Below are 24329 nucleotides of genomic sequence, written 5' to 3' on the forward strand. Positions count from 1 at the left end.
GAGCCTCCCAGTGGTCAGTTGAGCCCACAACTGTTACTGAAACGCTATGTAGAGGCCTAGCACAAGCTAGGTCTGAGAACCGGGAGCTCACCTATTGTCCCTAAGGTTTCAGGTAAGTTAATACATTAGTAGCATTTAATCATAAATTCAACATAAATATTTGTGTCAATTTGATTTGAGCCAATTTTATTGACTTATTTGGTAACCATTTATTCGGTTATACTCATAACATGTCAAGAAAACAAATATATTTGCATACAAAAAAATATATAATAACATCAAATTGTGCTCATTCACATAATACATAACAACCAAAATATCAACATTTCCCAATGCATTTCGGGTCGATTCGACCCTTCTTCAGGGGAATTTCACTTTTGGTAGTAAATTGCGAGAAAATTTCATGCACATCAATGAATGAATGAAATGATCTTTATTCGGATTATAATAAATCCATAAAAGTACATACAGAATGAAACATTAAAAATGCATTAAAAACATATCAGTCCGGTGGTAGGCACTGTGAAGTTAATAAAAATGATTGGTTCCTTTATAACACGTTTGAGCTTATACAGTTTAGAGATGACATTAGAATTAACAATCATTCCCACGAAGAAACACAAAAAGTGTGCATGTAATCCGAGTCCAATACCAAGTAACGTAGACTATGAATAGGGCACCCAGCCCGAAAATCCGTGCTCACAACCAATGAGTGTATCATGCAACTAAAAATAAAATAAACAAGAAAAGAGTGGAAACCTCTCCCTAGAGATTAGAAAATGATTTCAGAAGTGTCCATGAAGTATGCGTGGAAACTAAAAAGGATGTGCCTGTCAAAAGTCCTCGAAATAAACACTCTAGTGTAGTGCAGAAATGTGCAAAACCGATTCTATAAAAATCACGTAAAGGGTCATGAAGATACGTATGACTGACGTGATTGTACAACAGAAAGGTGAACTAATCTTACCAGCTACGCTATGGCCGGGTACTCAGCCGAGTATTGATGAAACCGATGTGAAAAACAACCGCTATAAAAAATGTAACAAACGCTATGATGACTCCATTCACCATTTATGATAAAACTGCATTATCGACAAAGTCACAAGTAAATGTTCTCACCGCACAGTCTTTCTTGCCAGAGTATCAAAACTCTCTTCCCTCGTTTCTAACAGAGCCCGCAGGCTAGCCGATCTATTAAAGGAACAATAAAAGAGGGTTTGAAACCCGATCTCTGAGCTATGGTGAAGTTGTTAAACAAACGCCATTACTCTGCAAACGCCTACCTTCTTTCCAAACGGTCTGCGGCCACTGGCTCCTGAATAGCTTCCGGTGTAAACATCCGGTTAAGGCGGCGTACATTAAATATTGAACCGTGACGTGCAAACTCTTCGTTACTCTACGTGTCACGTAGACATTGTAGAGATAAAAAACATCCAAATGTACGTGTTCTATGCCGATGTTCTTAAATAGTGAGCGTTAAATATACCTAGAGCGGATAACTACGTATGGTATAAAATATAGCGAGCGCATGGGTGATGTGCATGCGTATATACAAAAATAAAATCAATGAATACAACGTGTGTTAGAAAATAATAAAAGCATAATAAAAAAACGCTAAAAAAGCTTAAAACGTATAAAACAGACAAACCAACCATTGGTGACTAGATGCAAATGATTATACGAGTTGCCATCGAGGTTATCCAACTGGAATATTGGAAAAGGCAACGCAAAAAGTTTCTACAATGGACAGAGACACTCTGTTAAAAAAAAAGGGAGAAATCTGCAAATGATCGTATAGTTTTTGTAATGAAACATTCCACACAATCGCTGAGGATTAAACAGATTCTTAGAAAGCGATGGGAGATGATAGCGAATGAACCTGACTTCGCTAACTTATTCAAGACCTTCCCAATCATAGCACACACAAGAGCTAAAAATATTAGAGAAATACTGAAGAACCCTCGACATCACCCGAAAGTACAGTACAAAGGCATGAGGAAATGTTTTAATTGTGGCCAATGCAACAACACAATCGTCAGTAAAGAATTCAAGCATCCCCATACGGGTAAAGCGATCCAATTGAAACATAGTGGTGATTGTAATACAACTGGAGTGATTTATGCGATACTATGTCCATGTGGACTCACCTATGTGGGAAGAACGTCGCGCAAAATCAAAACCCGAATTATTGAGCATAAGAGTACCATACGTAATAAGTCAACAACATCTACCTTAGCTACACACTGGAATAATTCCAGTCACACAATACCGCAACTGAGATTCACCATCTTAGAAGTGGTTGAGAAACATCAGGGTGTAGATCACAATATAGCCTTGGCACGAAGAGAGACAAGTTGGATAAAAAAGCTAGGAACACTGATACCAGGTGGGCTTAATGACCAATATGAGATGGTATGTTTTCTATAAATGGAATACATTAAGTGAATAGATTTGCTCATGTCATTATAATGCCCAGTGCTTGCTCTCTGTGATTACTATTGTACAGGATTGACAATCTATCCCATTCTTTATTAGATTCTTGCTTTTGACATAGATGGCAACTCGTATAATCATTTGCATCTAGTCACCAATGGTTGGTTTGTCTGTTTTATACGTTTTGAGCTTTTTTAGCGTTTTTTTATTATGCTTTTATTATTTTCTAACACACGTTGTATTCATTGATTTATTTTTGTATATACGCATGCACATCACCCATGCGCTCGCTATATTTTATACCATACGTAGTTATCCGCTCTAGGTATATTTAACGCTCACTATTTAAGAACATCGGCATAGAACACGTACATTTGGATGTTTTTTATCTCTACAATGTCTACGTGACACGTAGAGTAACGAAGAGTTTGCACGTCACGGTTCAATATTTAATGTACGCCGCCTTAACCGGATGTTGACACCGGAAGCTATTCAGGAGCCAGTGGCCGCAGACCGTTTGGAAAGAAGGTAGGCGTTTGCAGAGTAATGGCGTTTGTTTAACAACTTCACCATAGCTCAGAGATCGGGTTTCAAACCCTCTTTTATTGTTCCTTTAATAGATCAGCTAGCCTGCGGGCTCTGTTAGAAACGAGGGAAGAGAGTTTTGATACTCTGGCAAGAAAGACTGTGCGGTGAGAACATTTACTTGTGACTTTGTCGATAATGCAGTTTTATCATAAATGGTGAATGGAGTCATCATAGCGTTTGTTACATTTTTTATAGCGGTTGTTTTTCACATCGGTTTCATCAATACTCGGCTGAGTACCCGGCCATAGCGTAGCTGGTAAGATTAGTTCACCTTTCTGTTGTACAATCACGTCAGTCATACGTATCTTCATGACCCTTTACGTGATTTTTATAGAATCGGTTTTGCACATTTCTGCACTACACTAGAGTGTTTATTTCGAGGACTTTTGACAGGCACATCCTTTTTAGTTTCCACGCATACTTCATGGACACTTCTGAAATCATTTTCTAATCTCTAGGGAGAGGTTTCCACTCTTTTCTTGTTTATTTTATTTTTAGTTGCATGATACACTCATTGGTTGTGAGCACGGATTTTCGGGCTGGGTGCCCTATTCATAGTCTACGTTACTTGGTATTGGGCTCGGATTACATGCACACTTTTTGTGTTTCTTCGTGGGAATGATTGTTAATTCTAATGTCATCTCTAAACTGTATAAGCTCAAACGTGTTATAAAGGAACCAATCATTTTTATTAACTTCACAGTGCCTACCACCGGACTGATGTGCATGAAATTTTCTCGCAATTTACTACCAAAAGTGAAATTCCCCTGAAGAAGGGTCGAATCGACCCGAAATGCATTGGGAAATGTTGATATTTTGGTTGTTATGTATTATGTGAATGAGCACAATTTGATGTTATTATATATTTTTTTGTATGCAAATATATTTGTTTTCTTGACATGTTATGAGTATAACCGAATAAATGGTTACCAAATAAGTCAATAAAATTGGCTCAAATCAAATTGACACAAATATTTATGTTGAATTTATGATTAAATGCTACTAATGTATTAACTTACCTGAAACCTTAGGGACAATAGGTGAGCTCCCGGTTCTCAGACCTAGCTTGTGCTAGGCCTCTACATAGCCTCTCCAACAATGCCTGGAAGATCAATGGTATCAGACCTCAGAAAGATGGGAAGACAGGGTGTTTCTGGCCACTCAAAAATTCGCTCACATAGTGTTGCCACTCAGAGAATATCCTCAAAGGGGTGAATTTCCACCAAGACATTCCAGCCCAAACCATAGTGAAGGATGCCTCCTTGACAGGTTAGGGTGCTCATATGGACCATCTACAGATTCAAGGCCAGTGGTCTCAGAAGCAACATCCTTACCACATGAACCTTCTGGAACTGAGGGCAGTACATCTAGCCCTGAAGTCTTTCCTTCTGTCATTCAGAAAACTCTCTTCTTGCTCAGATGAATAATACAACAACCATGCATTATCTGAACAAGCAGAGTGGGATAAGATCCAGACATCTGTCCCTCAAAACACAAGCAATCTGGAAGTGGCTCATTTCTAGGAATCTCAAGATTACAGTGGTCCATCTTCTGGGAACCCAGAATGCTCAAGGAGACGCTCTCAGCAGAATCATACAAGAAAACTACAAACGGGTTCTAAATTACGCTGTACTTCACAACATTTTCTCCGATTGGGGTTTTCCCCAAATAGATCTTTTTGCAGACTGAGAAAACAAGAAATGCCCAAGCTTCACCTCGAGATTCTACCAACCAGACACACTGGGGAATGCCCTATGGATCGACTAGTCAGGCAAATTTCTTTACACCTTTCCTCCAGTTTCCCTACTGCCAACAGTGATCATCAAGTTCTCACACTCGAAAGGCAGAAGTATTCTCATTGCTCTGGAATGGTCTCTATAGTGGTGGTACATGGATCTCCTTCACAAGTGTCCACACAACAAGCTGCAGTGCAGACCAGATCTTCTTCGTAAGTTCAAAGGTCAGACTCAACATGCCAACCCTCCATATCTGAAGTTGGCTGCATGGCTCCTGACCTCATACAATATGGCCATCTAAACATTCCTCAGGAATGCATGGATGGGCTAACAGAAGCCAAGAGACTATTTACAAGGACTTCCTATTCCTTCAAATGGAAGGGGTTCTCCATCTGGAGTTCTCAGAACAATGTCAACCCTCTTACTTGTCAGGAAGAGGCTAATCTTCCATATCTTGTTCATCTCACTTAAGCAAAATTGAATTTCTCCTCAATTAGAATACATCTTGCAGCTATCACAGCATATCGAAAATGTCCTTCACAAGCGTCCTTTTTCACAATGCCGGTCGTTAAAATGTTTCTAGAAGGCATTTAGAGGATATATCCTCCACTCCGGAAACCTTTTCCTCTGTGGGAATTAAACATTGTCCGCTCTCCCCTGATGGGCCCTCCCTTCAAGCCCATTCATAAAGCTTCTCTTCAACACCTCTCTTGGAAGGCTTCTTTCTTGGTAGCCATTACTTCAGCTTCCAGAGTTAGCAAAATACAGGCTCTCTGTTCACATGAACCTTACACAGTATTCCATAGCAACAGGATATTGATGAGGACCCATCTTAAATTCCTCCCGAAAATAGCCTCAGATTTCCATGTCAATCAGACTACTAATTTACCTACATTCTTTCAAAACTTCTCTTCTTCTGCAGAGAGATCTTACCACACTCTTGAAGTTAGGAGGGTGTTGAGGTTCTATCTAGATAGGACAAAATGTTTGAGAAAATCAAACTATGGTTCTCCAGGGACAGGATAGGCCACTCTCAAACAATCCTTATCTAGATGGATTGTCTCCTGCATAATCCTTTATTATCAAAAAGAAAACAATACCCTATATGGTAAACCCAGGGCCCAATCCACAGGGGATAATTGGTCACGGCTGCTTTGCTTAGGAACATCTCATTTGCTGAGATTTACAAGGCTGCAACTTGGAGATCAGTTCACATCTTTACGAGACACTATTGTCTTGATTAGGACGCTCAGACTGATGTCCATATGGTGCAAGCATCTCTAAAGAATTTGTTTGCCTAATTTTACTTTTTTCCTTTACTATCTCTTCCTTTGCAGAATTTTTGGGGGATCATTTTGTGAATCTATTAAGTGATTATGATTGTCAATGGAGATCCCCTGAAAGAAGGAATGTTTTCTTACCTGTAATCCTAGTTATCTCTCAGAAGAATCTCCACAGAAATCATACGCAATCCTCCCTCCTCCCCTACGGAACAGATAATACATATTTACCACTATACTACTGTCGCTTATCAAAAAGAACTGAGAAAACTGCCACCTTCAGGGCATAATGGGACACTGGTGGCCAGAAGGCTCTAATGGCGCAGTGTCCTATTTACATTGTTTCAATGGTGCAGTCTATACAGGCTACATTGCTATGCATTATTTCTTAACGTACTTGAAAAAGTAATAAGAGTTTATGAAAGATATTTTTTAAAAGATCACTTTTCAATTTGTTTACGTGATTTTGATAGGGATGGCCCTTTTTTCCTTCTAAATTTTAAAATGGAATTGCATAAACATTGGCAATATAGCCTCTTTTTAAGGCTGCAAAAATATAGCATGTTAAAATGTCGGTCACATATGTTCCTGGCCTTTTCGAAGTTAGGCGAAGTATATGTGACTTTGAAAGAACTGCTCCAGGATCCCCGCACGTAGACAGGACTATTCAGTGCTAATGATTTCAATGGAGATTACCCTGAGAGAGAACTAGAATTACAGGCAAGAAAACATTTCTATTCAGATTCACCCAAATAAACCTATCATTCTGCTGTCTTTTGTCCCAAATCAACCAACATCAGCAGAAAAGCAATTGTACTTGGTTGATGTGCGCGGGTGCATCAGGTTTAACATGGACAAGATGAAAGAGATTTGATTTTCGAACCAACTGTTTGCATCTTTCAGCCACTCAAGGATTGGCTTTCCCCTGTCCAAAAAACAGGGAATAACATGTTGACTATCAGCCTGTTTCACCTTGTACCACAACAAGGCAAAGTGTCCACACCAGTGAAGAGCCTGGGCGCATTCTACCAGGAGCACACAGTAGTACTCTATGCTGAGGTGCCTTTGCAAGGCTACCTGGAGGAGCAGACACACATTCACAAATCACTGGTGCTTTGATGTGAAAGCAGAAGCCAACTCAGCTGTGGTACAGACTTGTTTCAGTGAATGTGAACCTGATTCCGGTTTTCTTATATTTTTTAAGATTGTTATGTACTGTTTACTATTCTGATTGAAGCATGTGAATATATAAAAGATATAGAGATGGAAAAAAATGAGTTACTTATCTGTAACTCAGTTCTCCAATGTTGGTATCTTTCATATATTCATATGCAACCCTTCCTCTTCCCTGGCAGAAGCTAATTTATTAGAAGCTTTTCTCACACTTTGTCTATGAAATCTGAGCATGCACTACTAAACAAACACTGCTATAGAGGCCTATGGCCATTTTAACACAGGTTATTGTTATTTAAGATTGCCGGGGATTCCCAGCCTGATGACAGGGAATGAATGATTCAAACATATAAATATATTAAAGATCCAAGCTAGAGAAGTGCGATACTATTGTTTCATGACATAATATGAGGTATGGTAATATTTATAAAGAAAAAGCCCACTTGTCACTTGTCAAACCTATGATCTCCAAGTGGTTTACATCCAAAGTATGGCATCACCTCAGGAAGGAGATCAGAAAGAGGGACATGTCTACCCACATGCCTATTGTACCTTCACAGTACAGTCTTAGACTATTGAGATTAGACTAAGTTTGCAGACATGGTGGGGGCGTGGCCGGACCGCGGACCAAGATGGCTGCGTAGTTTCGGAGCTCTGCCGAACTCCCCAGAGACAACGACCATCCCGGAGCCTGCATGCAGTCCTGCAGTGTGGTGTGGCAGTAACCGTGCCCTACACACCGACCGGAGTGCAGCGATGTAATTGTTTCGCTGCTTGGGGACCCGGGGCCGCTCCGCCCATAAAGTGTGTGCTGGGGCCTTTGTCTCATGGCTGAGCCCCAGCCTCGATTGCGCCTGGCGTGCCGTGGGGGGCGGATGTTGCATTTCCTCCTCATATAGGCGCGCGCCTCACCGGGCTGATTCGGAGGATTGCGGGGCCCCCGCTGGGGCCGCAATGTCTCACTGGCTGCTCTGGACCCCTCCTGCGACATGTATGGCAGTGGGTAAGCCCACGCGTATATCTCACATCGGAGGCGCTCTGGCTGCATGGCTGGCACTGCGCTGAAGTCCCCCAGTGCAGTGTGTGATTACCGGTCAGCGTATTTTGGGCCCCTTCTCTGCAATTGGGCTCCTCAACCAACACCCCTAGCCCCCCCCCCCCGGTTGGTGGGCAGAGGCCCATAGCGATCTGGATGCACTGGATGGCCTTGCAGTAGTGTATGTTTCCATGATTGGGATAGCAGGATCACACATTGGCACCCTTCCTCCCATGAGGCCTGAGCTGTGGTGACTTGGGATTGTACAGCATTGCTACCTGGATGCCTTAACCTACGCCAGTTGGGGGACCTTGCTTACCATCACGTCAGGGGCCGGCTGGAGATGCATTAGAGAGCCGTTTTCTTTGGCGGTATGACCAATTGACTGATTGATAGGGCGGACGCAGCTGTTCTGGTTGCTTGGTGCCTGATCGCAGTCCCATTCTCTCCTAATCCCCACTCCTAGGCCCTGGGCAAAGGGTACCCGAAGCAGCGAAAGCTAACATTTGAGAAGACAGGTGGGGGTGCGGACTAGGCGCGCACCACGATGGCTGAGGGTGGTGACCAGACTGCCCCCTGCCTTAGGAGGTTGCTCAGGGAACTGAGGCGCTATTGGCAGAACTTAAGGCGGGCTTCTGAGCATTAGATTTGCGTTCCGACACCCTCGACAAGTGCCTTGACACATTGGGGGCCCGACTGGACCAGCATGATAAAAGACTGGACACAGTGGAGGGCAGGGTCTCTGACCTGGAGGATGGTGCTGCCCAAGCAACGAAACGTTTGGAGCGGATGGAAGGCCTATTAAAGAATGAGGCCATGAAGAATGAGGACCTTGAAGCCCGCAGTAGGCGCAACAATGTCCGCATCATGGGCGTGCCAGAGTCTACGAACACGGGTCAGCTGGATGGGTTTGGCAAGGAACTTCTGGCTGACTTGTTCGGTCGAGAGTCCTTCACCACTACCTTTGTTGCTGAAAGGGTGCATAGATCTCTCGATCCACAGCCCAATCCTGGTTACCCTCCTCCACCCATCCTTGCACGACTCTTGAACTTCAGAGATAGAGATACAGCCTTGCGATTGGCCTGGGAGCGTGGATCACTGGACTGCCAGGGTGGTTCAAGAGGCCCGTCGAAATTTGTAAAGGTTAAGGCCGCGTTGCAAAGAGCCGGTCTAAGGTATGGAATGCATTATCCAGCGCGTCTGAAGGTGGATGTCAATGGCAGATCGAAGATCTTCGACACTCCAGCTGAGGACCAGGAATTTCTTCGGCTCTGCTCCAACGCTGGCTCGCTGAGAAAGTCGCCCACGCCAGAACGATCGCCACAGATACCGAACTCTGGTTCCAGCATGGAATTGTTTTCTGTGAGCTGAGAGACCTTTTTATGGCGAGACATTGGTAAGTATCAATGTGTATTTTGATCTATGTTCTTTCTTCCAGGTGTTTTGTGCTCGCGATGGTTTATGTTTGTGGACTCTGGGCTCTGGCCCTAAATATATTCTGTTTGCAATACATGTTTCTTAGGTCTCCGGGGACAAGGCGAGGCGTTGCGTCTCCCCCTGTGCGGTTGCACATTTCTTGTGATGTTTCCATTTGGTAAAATATAAGTTTGCTTGCTACCATTATAGGATTGTGGGTGTTCCCCCTATTTTCGATTGAGGGGATGGGTGGTTGGGTGGGGTGTGGGGTATTCTTTAGAGCTATGGTATTACTTGTTCCTGTCTGCATTGTTTGGGTATGAGGTTCCACAAGCGCATGTTGACACATCTGTGCCCTTCATATTCATCCCCACTTGTGACGATAGCGGGTAGGCACTCCACTATTTCAGATGTGAATTATGTCACACGGAATGTGCGTGGTCTGAAGAACACTCGAAAAGGTAAACATGTATTGAATTATTTGCAGCGTCATAAAGCGGATTTGGTCTTTCTGCAGGAAATACATTTGTCCCCCTCATCTCCTACTTCATTCGCCAGTAATTGGGAGCGCACCGTTATTTTGCAAACTATAGCACGTATTCTAGGGGAACTGCCATACTCATACATAAATATTTACCTTCCCAATTGTATAAAGTTACAGCGGATAGGGCGGGTCGATACACATTGGTGACTGGGAAGTTGATGAGATGCAGCATTGTTTTGATGTGTATTTACACGTCGAATGTGGATTACCCTAATTTTTTTCATTCGTTGCATGCCTTATTGATCCCCTTTGGTGCCGATTATGTTTGCTAGGGGGGAGATTTTAACCTGCTTTTGCAACCTGCCCTGTACAGCACAGCGCCTTCCCCTGCCACGGAACCCTGTGCCAACAGAGTACTTAGTGACATCTGTGACACACTTGGTCTCATCGGCATATGGGGCATGCGCAACCCTAACATCTCAGCTTACACGCACTACTCAGCCCCCCATCATACTTGGACACACCTGGATTTTTGGCTGGTCTCCCGTACGATGGTTCCTTGGTTTCGCACCATGACCCACCTGCCTAGAACCTATTCTGATCACTCACCTGTTTGCATGCATGCCCAGATTCCCAGGCCAGAGGGTGTTGAGCGACAATGGCGGTTCCCGGGACAGACCGTCAATGATGCTGTATTCTCTGCGAAAATCCGGGAGTCCATAATGACTTATTTTAACGTAAATGTAGGCTCTTTTGGCACATGGGTGACTGTGTGGGAGGCACTTAAGGCTTTTATATGGGTTGGAATGTATCGGAAAACACTCTGAGATTTTAAAGTCCTTGAGAGGCACGCTGACTCGCTTAGAGGACCGGTTGAAAATATTAGACGCGGATCTGCTTGTACACTCAGACCCTACTAAGCTGGCCAATCGCTTGTTGTTGCTGGCTGAATTTCGGGTGACGGCAGAGAGTGAAACAAATTCCCTGGGGAAATTTGTCACTGTCAGGCGATATGGAGAGGGGGACAGGCCAGGTCGCATGTTGGCTCAGTTGCTGCGGCCTTGTGTGGGGAAGACTTACATTGCTTCTATTCAGTCAGAGGACGGGCGGCTCTATACAGACACGACGGACATCAGAAACAAGTTTTTTCATTATTACACATCTTTAAACACTACGCACATGCAGAGGAACGAGGATGACTGCAGGGCCCCTTTAGATGAAATTGCTATGATTTGGCTCGAGGATTACATGCAAAAAATTCTAGCTGAGCCATTTTCTAAAGAGGAACTTATCAGCTCCATAGATGCCTTAAACAGCACCACAGTGCCCGGCCTGGATGGTTTCACAGGCATTTTGTACAAGCATTATAAAGATATACTAGCGCCTTATCTCCTTGGGGTATACAATGAAACCCTGGAGAACAAATTATTGTCACCAACTTTGCGCGAAGCCGTAATTGTATTATTGCCCAAGCCTGGAAAGGATCCATTGCTTTGCGGTTCTTATAGGTCGCTATCGCTGCTAAACTTGGACTATAAGATCCTCGCCAAAAGGATAACGTTGAGGCTCTCGCTACTCTTGTATCGCATCATATTGCCAGTGCAGTCCGCTTTTGTTCCCCATAGGTCCACTGCGCTGAACTTACGTGCATGGTTTGCAGTAATACATAGGATTACACCTGAGCTCCCAGCTGCGGCAGTCCTGTTGGACTCCGAAAAGGCATTTGATTAGGTGGAATGGCCTTTTATTTGGGCCGTAATGAGGAAACTAGGCATCCCAAAGGGCTTTATAGACCTCACTGCATTGCTGTATGCCTCTCCCACCGCCAGGCTCCGCATGAATGGTACCTTATCCTCCCTCTTTACTCTTACATGTGGCACCAGGCAAGGTTGCCCGCTCTCTCCGTTACTTTTTATTCTGGCATTAGACCTCCTGGTTCGCCACTTTCAAGAGAAACATCTCCACAGAGGTATACAGTTTAATACAGGCCCCCTCCTCTTGTCACTCTATGCCGATGGGGGCATACATGTCCTCGGCTAAACTTCACCCGATTGATCCTTCCAGACCGAACAGTTGTAGGAAGTGCAACAACCCCAAAGCCGATTTCCCCCATTTGACATGGACTTGCCCCAAAGTAGTGGATGTTTGGGTGGTAGTCTTGGAGACACTGTTGCACATGACCCAGCTTGATATAGACCCCTCCCCAGAGGTCGCGCTCCTAGGGTACGTCCACAATATGCCAAAGAAAACACAGAAATGTACTGCTCTCGCACGGCTACTAGCTAAACACGAAATAGCGCTTCGATGGGGCAGCAATTTAGCGCCTACCAAGAGTGCATGGCTTGCTAGCCTCACATATTGCAACACCAATTGTGAATTGTACTGCACTTTGCTTCCACCCAAGGCCCGTCCAAAATATATCTTGAGCCCGCTCAAGTCATATTTGCAGAGTTTGGACCCCAGTCTCTTCGCCCAATCCCCTGCTGGCATAGTCTCGACTGGCGTGGGATGAATAGGTTACACAGATGTTACTGGTATTTACGTGACGCTAGGTACATGGGAGAGTGGGAGTTTGCAGGTTGTGGGTCTGGGTGTTGAAGTGACCATTCAACTTGTGATGATCAGACACTGTAATACGGTGGTATTCCTTTATTTTTGTATGCCATGGTTTATGTTAGCACATTGTGCATGGAACTGTTTTGTATCGCTATTAACAGGAACAAAACTGTCATGACACCATTTATTGTGTATGATTGAAAAATGATAAATAGAGTTATAAAAAAAAATTGCAGTCATGGTAATGGCCTGCATCATAAAGTTATCTATCCTTCTCCCTTCGGGGACAGGAGCTGCAGTATACAGAGGCATGGTTGTTGGAGCATCACGTTTATGTCATAAAATTGACCGAGTCAATCTTGTGGTACTCTGTGTGGCAAATAAGTGAATTCTCTGGGGCATTCTGTTTAATCTCAAAGTAAGGAACAACCAAATAAATGGTGGCTGAGTTTGCATGAGATTATTTCCTTTTACAGTGCCAGGGGTCTCCAGCCAGTAGCTCGCGAGCTACTTTAGCTCTCCAGCTACCCACAAGTAGCTTCATTGTGTGCAGCCCAGCTTATTAAATTAGAAAGTTTGTGCTTGGTTGAATTAATATACATATAACAACATTGAAATTATACAACACTAATAATATCAGTAGCTCTCAATGTGTTTCATTGAACATAAGTAGCTATCAGTAGAGAAAAGGTTGGAGACCCCATACACATATGTGGCAAAATATGAGCATTATGTTGGCTGACTTCAGAATCGTTCATATATGTAAAAAAAAAAGAAGCACACATGGCAACAGATAAGATTAAGATGGGGGAATACGGATTTTCTTAAACCAAAAATGGCTTTATTTTAGCTGACTCCCACCTACAATTTCCTCTCCTTCAACAGAAGTCAATACGGAACATATATACCCCCGATTTGTTTTCAAAATCTCCTACTTCCCAGTCTTAAAATGCTGGCATGCCTGAGGAAGTTCTCTGGGTCTTTAGTGGAAATCAATAGATTGAATCTCTTAGAGGCTATTGCGGCCAGACTATAGGACTTTGTAGTGTCATCTGGTGACAAGCAGCTGTGCCCCCCCCCCATTAGGGAGGAGGAGCGACGCCCCCCAGCAGCCAGTGCAGAAAAAGTGAAAATTAAAATAGAAATAAAAAGAATTACCGTTTTATTTTTCACTGCTCCCAGCCCGAGCAGTCTTTGGGGCGGGCATTGCTGCTGTCTGGAAGGAGGGGAGTGGTGCTCACTCCACCCCACCAGTTTACACTGTGCAAGTCACTTTGGCCAGCTGCTGTGCGACGGCCAGCCTGACACGTGCAGTGTAAACCTCTCCACATATCTGTCACAGACAGCTGGGTGGCGGGCAGGCGCAGGCCCACTGTGCCTGCTGGAGCATCGAGGCAGCCCACTCCAGTCAATCCTGGCGCTGCTCTCATGCTTCTCTTCTGCAGCATGAGAGCAGTGTCGGGGTTTGCAGAAGGGGGTTGCTGAGGCCCCAAGAGGTGCTGTTGTTGTCCAAGAATAAAAAAGAAAAAGATGGAGGAGAGTGAAACACAGGTAAGTACATTTTAAATTTCTTTTAAATATTTGTGGCCCCCACTGGGTTCGTCTCTCGGTCCCCTCAACACTCGTCCAGTGTTGAGGGTCACCGCCAGCCACTGGTGACAAGACTGATGGGGGGATGTGGGGAAAGGTTTTCATGCCCCCCCCCGATTCAATGCGGTCTCCTATTTCCATCAATGTGATGCATCCATTTGCTTCCTGGCGTTCCCTTGGGTACCTCAATTGCTCAGCCTCCGCTTCATTATCCTCAGTGTATCAGCTTCTACCTGCTGAGAGGCTGTGATTGACTATGGAGAGGCATGTTGTGCTAGTGCTGTTATCTGTGGTGGTGCTGAAGGAGGCTGCGGTAATGAATAAGGTTATTGAGGGTCTGGAAAACAGGTGTTGAAGTCCTGCATCCCAGCTTGCAGGTCCTTGAGGATGTCACACAGGAGTTGGGACGCGTTATCATATTACCTGTCATAACTTTCCCGTTACCTTGGCCTGTCCTCATGATATTTTGCCCCACCCCCAACTTCCTGGAATTCTGGTGATGCAACAGGCCTCCAAAAGCATTTGCGGACTGAAGGTAATACAGCCAAAAAGCCATTGCTGACTCCGCCATCCACAAGCAAGTCTTCCAGAAGAATACAGTAACTCGCCTGTAACTGTGGTTCTCCAGCAAAGGTATCTTCAATAGGTTCACATACTTTATTAATTTCCTGTTTTCTAAGTGGGAGTCACTCAGTAACTTTGCCATGGCAGTATAAGGCACGACGCTACAGGAGACATACTACAGTGAGAGCTAGTTGTCTTTCTGTAGATGGATATGCCTTTGCCTTTTTTGTGCCTGGTGCTGCTCCTAAGAAGTGAAACTTCGAAGATTTGCTGCTATTGAGCTCGAGACTATGTGATTTGAAAAGTCAGATACAGACTGCTATTGAGTTTGTAGAGACCTTTTCATCTCTATTTTTCGAAGAATCTTGGATGACCTCATTAGTGGTCACACCCACATCGTCTTCCCATACTTCTTGGTGATCTGCATCTCATGGGTCCCATACTCTCCATTCCACTGGATTCAAGCTAGACTGGCTGATGAGGGGTGATACCCTGAAACCGGTCCTAGGATGCTTGTTTCCGATCCAGGGAGGGCATGGCAGTTGGGGCTGGACTGTTCCAATGAGGAGCAGGGTCAAGACTGATTTGTATATGGCGGGGTCAAACTGGAGTGGCATAGTAAGCAAAATAACAATGGATTCGAACCAGATCCCTTGATTGAAAGTGAGTGGTTGAAAAGTTTCACACTCCGTCCATCATCTTGTTGTGTTTGCGATCTGCATCTCCTCTGTCACATTCTGCCTTATCCTCCTGTATAATGAAGATCTTTGCCAGAAGTTCACCCGTGACCTTGCTGAACGATTTATGAATCAGTAGCAGTGACACATGACACCCATGGACAAAACGAATGTGGTGCAGGTAACCCGTTTCCTTCCAATCTGTGACACTCTTTTCTGGGTCCTAATTGGGGTGTTCGTCGTTGGACAGGTCGGCGATGAAAATGCAGCCGTTGATGTGGGAGCAGTTATTGGAAGGATCTGAACTGAGGATGTAGCTACACACAGGGCGATCGACGGTGTAAGCACTGATGATGTCAAAGCAAAGAAGATACAAATGCTGGCTGCAGATAAGGAAGAAAATACCTTTTAACAGTCACAATACGAAATAAAATGTTGCCCTGGCTCAACAATCTGAAAACATTACTCATCAGATAAGATTCTGCCAGATTAGTGACCCCCAGTGTTAGGATGAAGTGTGGAAAATGTAGGTCAATAAAAGACTGCTGAATCTGTGGTGAAATCTTTGCTACAGTGGCCTCTAGGGGGAGTGAAGTGCAGAGTATATTCACCTCATTGAATGAAATCTCTGTGAATGTGCTACTAACCAGAAACACTATTCCATAGCTTTTTGTGCATATTAATGGTGTCAATATGGTTCACTGCTATTGTCAAGTACCATAGGATTTCCAACATGAGGACAGGGAATGATTCAAGCATGTTCATCTATAAAAGCTCTAATGCTGGAAAACTTGATTTCTAGCTACAAAATGTCTCTTATCAGAAAGCTTTTTGCAACAATGGCGATCTTAGAACCTTTTCTTCATCCCTTTGAGCCCCAATGTTGATCATGGGGCAAAGGAGGAATAGCAAGGGTATCACAGGTGAACTGGGGCGCAGTGATACAGATATTTATTAGCAACTCTTGAACCATACGGTGCTTGTTGGTGTTTAAAATATAATATTTTGATGGAGTTACCTGCAGGGGTGCTGGTACATATCGGCCAATCTCTGCTTCAGTGTGCCGTCGACTTGGGGTAGGTTGCGGGGGTCTATCGGCCACAGTACTGAAACCCCGGGTGGCAGGCGGCCGGTCGAGGCTCCCCACACGTCTGTCCTGGAAGATGGTGTACATGTTAAATATTTACTAGTCGTGTAAAATCATGGCAGGTCATCAATTCGAATATTTTAATATTTAAATCCCCCTCTCCAGGGTCTGTGACACTCCCATGTTTATCCCAGAAGGTACTTTACTTGGTGCCCCCTCCCCTAGAGCTATGTTATTTCTGTAGCCCCTCCACCAGGTGTCACTGTAAGAGTAGGACTTCTCTTTCCTGTCAGAGGTCAAATGTCACTTAAGAGTTCTCCCGTCCCTCCCCAATCAAGGACAGTGCTTTACTATATCTACCCAGTAACTGTTTTACTTCAGCAGCACTCAGAGTCCCTTCCAGGAAGTTTTGCTCCAAAAGAATTACTTAGCTTTAAATCCCCCAAAGTGTTGTGTTGCTTCAGCATCACTCCAAACCCTGGCCATGTAACACTGCTAAGTGTAACATTTTGTACCACATTTTGTAGGCACTTTATTATGGTCAGTTTGATTGTCTGATCATACCTCTATCACGTTGACACCTTAATGAATAAGTTACTTAACTTCGGTAACGCCTTATCTGGTAGAGACAGGATCTAGCCGCAGATTCCTTCCTTATCTTTGAATAATCCCCAGGCGTCAGACTGGATCCAGAAATGTTTTCCACAGCAGTACCTCTGTGCATCGGTAGAGGGCGTTGAGCGACTCTTAGCGACGTCGTCCACTGGATGTGACATCGATAGAGTCCATATTAGCCCTCCCTTGACACGCTGATGTCAGTTTCTTCCATGATCGCTTTCCGCACTAAAGAGCGGAGCCACTTATAGAAAATGCTAGGAAACAGTGTGCCCAAAAATTATTTTCTTTTTGTAAAACGTTTGTTATTTTATATTTATAAATATCTTTTTTTAAACTGAAGGGCACGAGAATGCCAGAGAGATCTGGGAACAAAAAGGTCAACCCACTTCGCAAAGCGGGGAGGAGGGCGGGTTGGTAAGGAATCTTCAGCTAGATCCTGTCTTTACCAGAAAGGAGTTACCGAAGGTAGGTAACTTATTCATCTGATAGACATCAACCACAGATTCCTTACCTTTGAATTAGAAAGCTAAGCAATACCATCCCCGGAGGAGGGTCGGCAAACTGGTCCACGAAAGATCCCTGACTAGGACTAGCCAGCCTTTATGAGAGAGAGAGAGAGTGACCGGCTGTCGGAATTGTAGATGAGAGAGAAGACGCCCCACCAGAAATACTGTAGAAAAAATGGGAAAAGACACCCACATCAGAAGAATAAGGATGGGTTAGAAGAACACGTCAGATAAATCCCACACCATACTGACTCCCAGGATATTGTGGCATAGATTTGTAAATTTTGCAGCACAAAAATGGACATTTTGTGGCATTATTGCAGAACTTTATTTTACTTGTAATCCAGCTTTCTGAATCCTTCCAGCTGCTTCAAATGGACTGAAACAGGCCACTCTCCCCATGTAATGTTCCCAAAAGCCTATCGAACAGAGCTTGAGGGGCGTTGATCAAAAGTTTACTCATTTTGCCCTTGGTTCTGAGGTGGCTGGCGGCTCTCGCTCTCTCTCTCTTCCTCTCCTCTCCAGTCCCCTCTCTCTCTCTCTCTCACCCTCTATCTCCCCTCATTCTATCTCTATCTCGCTCCTTCTCAACTGCTGAAAACCTTTGTCCCTTCCAGCCGCTGCAGCATAAGTTTTAAGATGCATGCATATTCACAGAGGGACCTCAGACATGACAGACTGGAGCATTTTGCTATACCTGAATGGGGAACCTGTCTGCTGATTCTGATAAAGAGGCCAGAGACTTGAGCCCAGCAGGGCCCATGGAAGGTTAAATGTGTACCGGAGCAAATATTAAAAATGCGCCTCGCTGCTCCCTTATTTTTGCCTGTTCTCTCCCTTCTCCTGGTCTCTCCTCTCTCTCTCTCTCTCCCTCTCCTCTCGCTCTCTCTCTTTCCCCTTCATCCTGTCTCTATCTCGCTCCTACTCACCGGCTACAAACCGTGAGTTCAAGGAACAGCGATTACTCTCTTTTTGCTCGCCTTTCCTTCATTCGTTCCCCTGTGAAATTGATCCCAAAAAGAATAAGCATTGGCATAGCCAATATGTCTTGCTTTTGGGACCTTATAAGTATTTAGTTATGCAGCAAAATATCCTTGGCGCAACAACATCAACTGTTGCGTGGCTAAACACTTATAAGGTACAAGGTTTAGCCATGCAACAGTTAATGTTGTTGCACCAAGGATATTGTGCTGCATAACTAAATACTTATAAGGTCCCAAACGCGAGACCTATTGGCTATGCCAATGCTTTTTACCAATATAAACACATTTGTGTGTTTTTTTTTTAACATCACAAGCCAAGGCAAGTCCGCAAAGGGCACGTGAGGAAGTGAGTCACCTCGTTAAAGCAAGGAGGGCACACTAATGCTGCACAGCCTGCACAGAGCACACTCCCATCATAGACGAAGAATGCAAGGAGAAGACCCAGACCACAGGGCAGCATGGAGAAGACAGCAGGGGAAATGAAGAACCCTGAAAGATGAGGAAAGCCACACCTAGACTGCCAAGAAATGAGGGAGGCCAAAAGGAAATTAATTTACAGGAGCTGATGGTCCAAGACAACGAAGAAGATGGGAAGGCCACAGGTGACAGGACACCATAGGTCCTATGGTGGTTATGTTGTCACACATTCTACATTTGATTATAGCATTCTGAGGCCCCACCTCCTTCCTTGTGTAATTCTTATTATTATTTTAAATAAGTTGGCAGGTCTGCTGCAGTTTGATGCCACAGAGTGAGTGAATGTGCTACTTTGATGGTTTCTTAGTATTATGTTATTTACGTGCAATCCCTCACTCTTAATGCACAAAACCAAAGACGTTTGTGTTTTATTGATTTAGTTTAATTGCTTCATTTAACGCAGTTTTAAATGTGCAAACTAAATCAACCTGCCACTTGCTTTAAGTGGTATTTACTTTGGATGAGTTTTAAGCTGCGTTATTCCTGTAATTGCTAAAGAGGTGCATGTGATTTGAAATAATGAAAATGGCACTGGCTTCTCTATTGCTCTCTCATCTTCTGGCGTAAAACAGACTAGTTAGTCCTGCCCTGGGCAGAACATGAAGAGTGCTAGAACTATCTAAAATGAATACGCTTCAGACGTTTTGAAGAGGTGCACATTTTCAAAACTAGGCTCTTCGACCAAATTGTAGGCGCTGTCCTCTCTTTGTTTCTATAGCACCTAGAGACGATTTGCGTGTGCGCTCTATGCTTAGTAAATGCCAATACTGATTAAACAAGCATTGAAAATGCAATAGGTCTCGCAATAGAATAGTTACACATTTTTCGTTTTGCAAATGGATGAGTGGTGTTGCGTGGATGAGTGGCGTTGCGTGGATGAGTGGCGTTGCGTGGATGAGTGGCGTGTGTGAGTGGCGTTGCGTGTGTGAGTGGCGTTGCGTGTGTGAGTGGCGTTGCGTGTGAGTGGCGTAGCGTGTGTGAGTGGCGTTGCATGTGTGAGTGGCGTTGCGTGTGTGAGTGGCGTTGCGTGTGTGAGTGGCGTTGCGTGTGTGAGTGGCGTTGCGTGGATAAGTGGGGTTGGAATGCAATAGGTCTCGCATTAGAAAAGTTCTAGTTATTGGTCTTGTAAATGACATAATTTATTTATTTTTGCGTTGTTAAAATAGCTATATTGATGGCTTTGTCATTTACAAAGCCAATAGTTATAACATTTGCAAATGTGACACCTATAGCATTTGGAATGCAACATGTTTTGTATTTACGTGACTTATATGGCAGCTCTTGTCGTTATGCTACATCTCTAGATAGTTTTATCTTCCGCAAATGTGACACCTATTGTAACACAATATGTGTTGTGAGGGTGAGTGAGGGTGAAGGGTTGAGGGTGAGGTGTTGAGGGTGAGGGGTTGAGGGTGAGTGAGGGTGAGGGTGAGTGAGGGTGAGGGGTTGAGGGTGAGGGGTTGAGGGTGAGTGAGGGTGAGGCTGAGGTGTTGAGGGTGAGTGAGGGTGAGGAGTTGAGGGTGAGTGAGGGTGAGGGTGAGTGAGTGTGAGGGGTTGAGGGTGAGTGAGGGTGAGGGTGAGTGAGGGTGAGGGGTTGAGGGTGAGTGAGGGTGAGGGTGAGGGTGAGTGAGGGTGAGGCTGAGGGGTTGAGGGTAAGTGAGGGTGAGTGAGAGTGAGGGTGAGTGAGGTGTTGAGGGTGAACGGTTGAGGGTGAGGGTGAGGTGTTGAGGGTGAGTGAGGGTGAGGCGTTGAGAGTGAGTGAGGGTGAGGCGTTGAGGGTGAGTGAGGGTGAGGGTGAGTGTGGGTGAGGGTGAGTGAGGGTGAGTGAGGGTGAGGCTGAGTGAGGGTGAGTGAGGGTGAGGGGTTGAGGGTGAGTGAGGGTGAGGGGTTGAGGGTGAGTGAGGGTGAGGGGTTGAGGGTGAGTGAGGGTGAGGGGTTGAGGCTGAGTGAGGGTGAGGGTGATTGAGGGTAAGGGGTTGAGGCTGAGTGAGGGTGAGGGTGAGGGTGAGGGGTTGAGGGTGAGTGAGGGTGAGGTGTTGAGGGTGAGTGAGGGTGAGGGTGAGTGTGGGTGAGGGAGGGTGAGGGTGAGTGAGGGTGAGTGAGGGTGGGGGTGAGTGAGGGTGAGTGAGTGTGAGTGAGGGTGAGGGGTTGAGGGTGGTTGAGGGGTTGAGGGTGAGTGAGGGTGAAGGGTTGAGGGTGAGAGGGTGAAGGTGAGGGTGAGTGAGGCTGAGGGTGAGGGGTTGAGGGTGAGTGAGGGTGAGGGTGATTGAGGGTGAGGGGTTGAGGGTGAGGGGTTGAGGGTGAGTGAGGGTGAGGGTGAGTGAGGGTGAGGGTCATTGAGGGCGAGTGAGGTTGAGGGGTTGAGGGTGAGTGAGGGTGACTGAGGGTGAGTGAGAGTGAGGGTGAGTGAGAGTGAGGGTGAGTGAGGTGTTGAGGGTGAGGGGTTGAGGGTGAGTGAGGGGGAGGCTGAGGGGATGAGGGTGAGTGAGGGTGAGGGGTTGAGGGAGGGTGAGGCTGAGTGAGGGTGAGGGTGAGGGGTTGAGGGTGAGTGAGGGTGAGGGTGAGTGAGGGTGAGTGAGGGTGAGTGAGGGTGAGGGTGAGTGAGGGTTAGGGTGAGGGGTTGAGGGTGAGTGAGGGTGAGGGTGATTGAGGGTGAGGGGTTGAGGGTGAGTGAGGGTGAGGGTGATTGAGGGCGAGTGAGGGTGAGGGTGAGGGGTTGAGGGTGAGTGAGGGTGACTGAGGGTGAGTGAGGGTGAGTGAGTGTGAGTGAGGGTGGGGGTGAGTGAGGGTGAGTGAGTGTGAGTGAGGGTGAGTGAGGGTGAGGTGTTGAGGGTGGTTGAGGGGTTGAGGGTGAGTGAGGGTGAGGGGTTGAGGCTGAGTGAGGGTGAGGGGTTGAGGGTGAGTGATGGTGAGGGTGAGTGAGGGTGAGTGAGGGTGAGGGTGAGTGAGGGTGAGTGAGGGTGAGTGAGGGTGAGGGTGATTGAGGGTGAGTGAGGGTGAGTGAGGGTGAGTGAGGGTGAGGGTGAGTGAGGGTTAGGGTGAGGGGTTGAGGGTGAGTGAGGGTGAGGGTGATTGAGGGTGAGGGGTTGAGGGTGAGTGAGGGTGAGTGAGGGTGAGGGTGATTGAGGGCGAGTGAGGGTGAGGGTGAGGGGTTGAGGGTGAGTGAGGGTGACTGAGGGTGAGTGAGTGTGAGTGAGGGTGGGGGTGAGTGAGGGTGAGTGAGTGTGAGTGAGGGTGAGTGAGGGTGAGGTGTTGAGGGTGGTTGAGGGGTTGAGGGTGAGTGAGGGTGAGGGGTTGAGGGTGAGTGATGGTGAGGGTAAGTGAGGGTGAGTGAGGGTGAGTGAGGGTGAGGGTGAGTGAGGGTGAGTGAGGGTGAGTGAGGGTGAGGGTGGGTGAGGGTGAGTGAGGGTGAGGGTGGGTGAGGGTGAGTGAGGGTGAGGGTGGGTGAGGGTGAGTGAGGGTGAGGGTGGGTGAGGGTGAGTGAGGGTGAGGGTGAGTGAGGGTGAGTGAGGGTGAGGTGTTGAGGGTGGTTGAGGGGTTGAGGGTGAGTGAGGGTGAGGGGTTGAGGGTGAGTGATGGTGAGGGTAAGTGAGGGTGAGTGAGGGTGAGTGAGGGTGAGGGTGAGTGAGGGTGAGTGAGGGTGAGTGAGGGTGAGGGTGGGTGAGGGTGAGTGAGGGTGAGGGTGGGTGAGGGTGAGTGAGGGTGAGGGTGGGTGAGGGTGAGTGAGGGTGAGGGTGAGTGAGGGTGAGTGAGGGTGAGTGAGGGTGAGGGGTTGAGGGTGAGTGAGGGTGAGGGTGATTGAGGGTGAGTGAGGGTGAGGGTGAGTGAGGGTGAGGGTGAGTGAGGGTGAGTGAGTGTGAGTGAGGGTGGGGGTGAGTGAGGGTGAGTGAGGGTGAGGGTGATTGAGGGCGAGTGAGGGTGAGGGGTTGAGGGTGAGTGAGGGTGAGGGGTTGAGGCTGAGTGAGGGTGAGGGGTTGAGGGTGAGTGATGGTGAGGGTGAGTGAGGGTGAGTGAGGGTGAGTGAGGGTGAGGGTGAGTGAGGGTGAGTGAGGGTGAGTGAGGGTGGGTGAGGGTGAGGGTGGGTGAGGGTGAGTGAGGGTGAGTGAGGGTGAGTGAGGGTGAGTGAGGGTGAGGGGGTGAGGGTGAGTGAGGGTGAGGGTGAGGGAGGGTGAGGGTGAGGGAGGGTGAGGGTGAGGGAGGGTGAGTGAGGGCAAGGGTGAGTGAGGGAGGGTGTGATGCGAAAGCACAACATCTGAATCCCTGAGCTTGTGTTTGAATAGAAGATTGGAATACATTCTGAATGGCGTGCACTGTTAAAGCTTACCAACGGCCGGTGCCATGCTCTGCTAATAAGAATTAAGCTGCAAAAGCGCCTCACTCATGAGCCTGCACACTTCATTTCAAAGCAATATAAAGATGACTTGTTCCCGAGAATGTTTTATGGCTGCCTCGTTGTCGCTCTTGTACTCATCCGACCTTATTAATGTGTCTGGTATTAACAAAATAATTTTCTTTTTGCCGATCTTGCTTTATTGCTTTCCAAATTTAGAAAAAAAAAAGAAACGATAACGAGCTGGCAAACAGGCTAACACACTCGTCAAGCCAAGTTGTTTTTATTGCTCATCACAAAGGAATCAAAATGCGCTCCGAGCACTTTCAATGCAGGTTTCCGTGATTGCCCGAGACAGCGTTTGCCCAACAATGTCACAGAGGTCAGCCGAGAAATAAAATATGATATGCTTTTTTCAAGAAAGCACAACATCTGAATGCAGTGTCCGCGGTGTAAGAAGAGCCCTGGGGGAGGGAGCGAAAGGGATGCACTTGCAGAACAAAGGCAGACCTTCTGCTAATTGACTGAAAAATTAGCCCGGCCCCCTGTGGGAAGCACGCAGGCCAGCAGCAGATGGAGACACTTCGGACACTGTTGCAAGCCAGGCTCCCCACAACCTGCTGTGAAGCTGCCCGCAATTAAGGGTCACAACACTTTCTTGTTTAACAGAACACAAGCAAGATGAGAAAAATAACAAGCATTGACCGCCAGTACCACTCATTTTTAGCCAGCAGCCCTTTTGTCATCAGACTTTCACCTTGAGCAGGAAAGAGGAAATCATTAAATAGAACAAGG

At 46.1% G+C, this 24329-nt stretch overlaps 1 protein-coding gene across 1 annotated transcript in view; it reads right to left on the reverse strand.

The window, feature by feature from the left end:
* Positions 1-24329, reverse strand: part of GRAP2 (GRB2 related adaptor protein 2) — a 347855-nt gene that overhangs the window by 32412 nt on the left and 291114 nt on the right. Inside the window, exon 6 of the mRNA XM_078683398.1 lies at positions 16552-16689. Within this exon, the coding sequence (XP_078539524.1) occupies positions 16552-16689 (138 nt within the window). The remainder of the gene's footprint in view (positions 1-16551; positions 16690-24329) is intronic.

This window comes from Lissotriton helveticus, chromosome 1_1 (assembly GCF_964261635.1).
Source record: "Lissotriton helveticus chromosome 1_1, aLisHel1.1, whole genome shotgun sequence".
Lineage (NCBI taxonomy): Eukaryota > Metazoa > Chordata > Amphibia > Caudata > Salamandridae > Lissotriton > Lissotriton helveticus.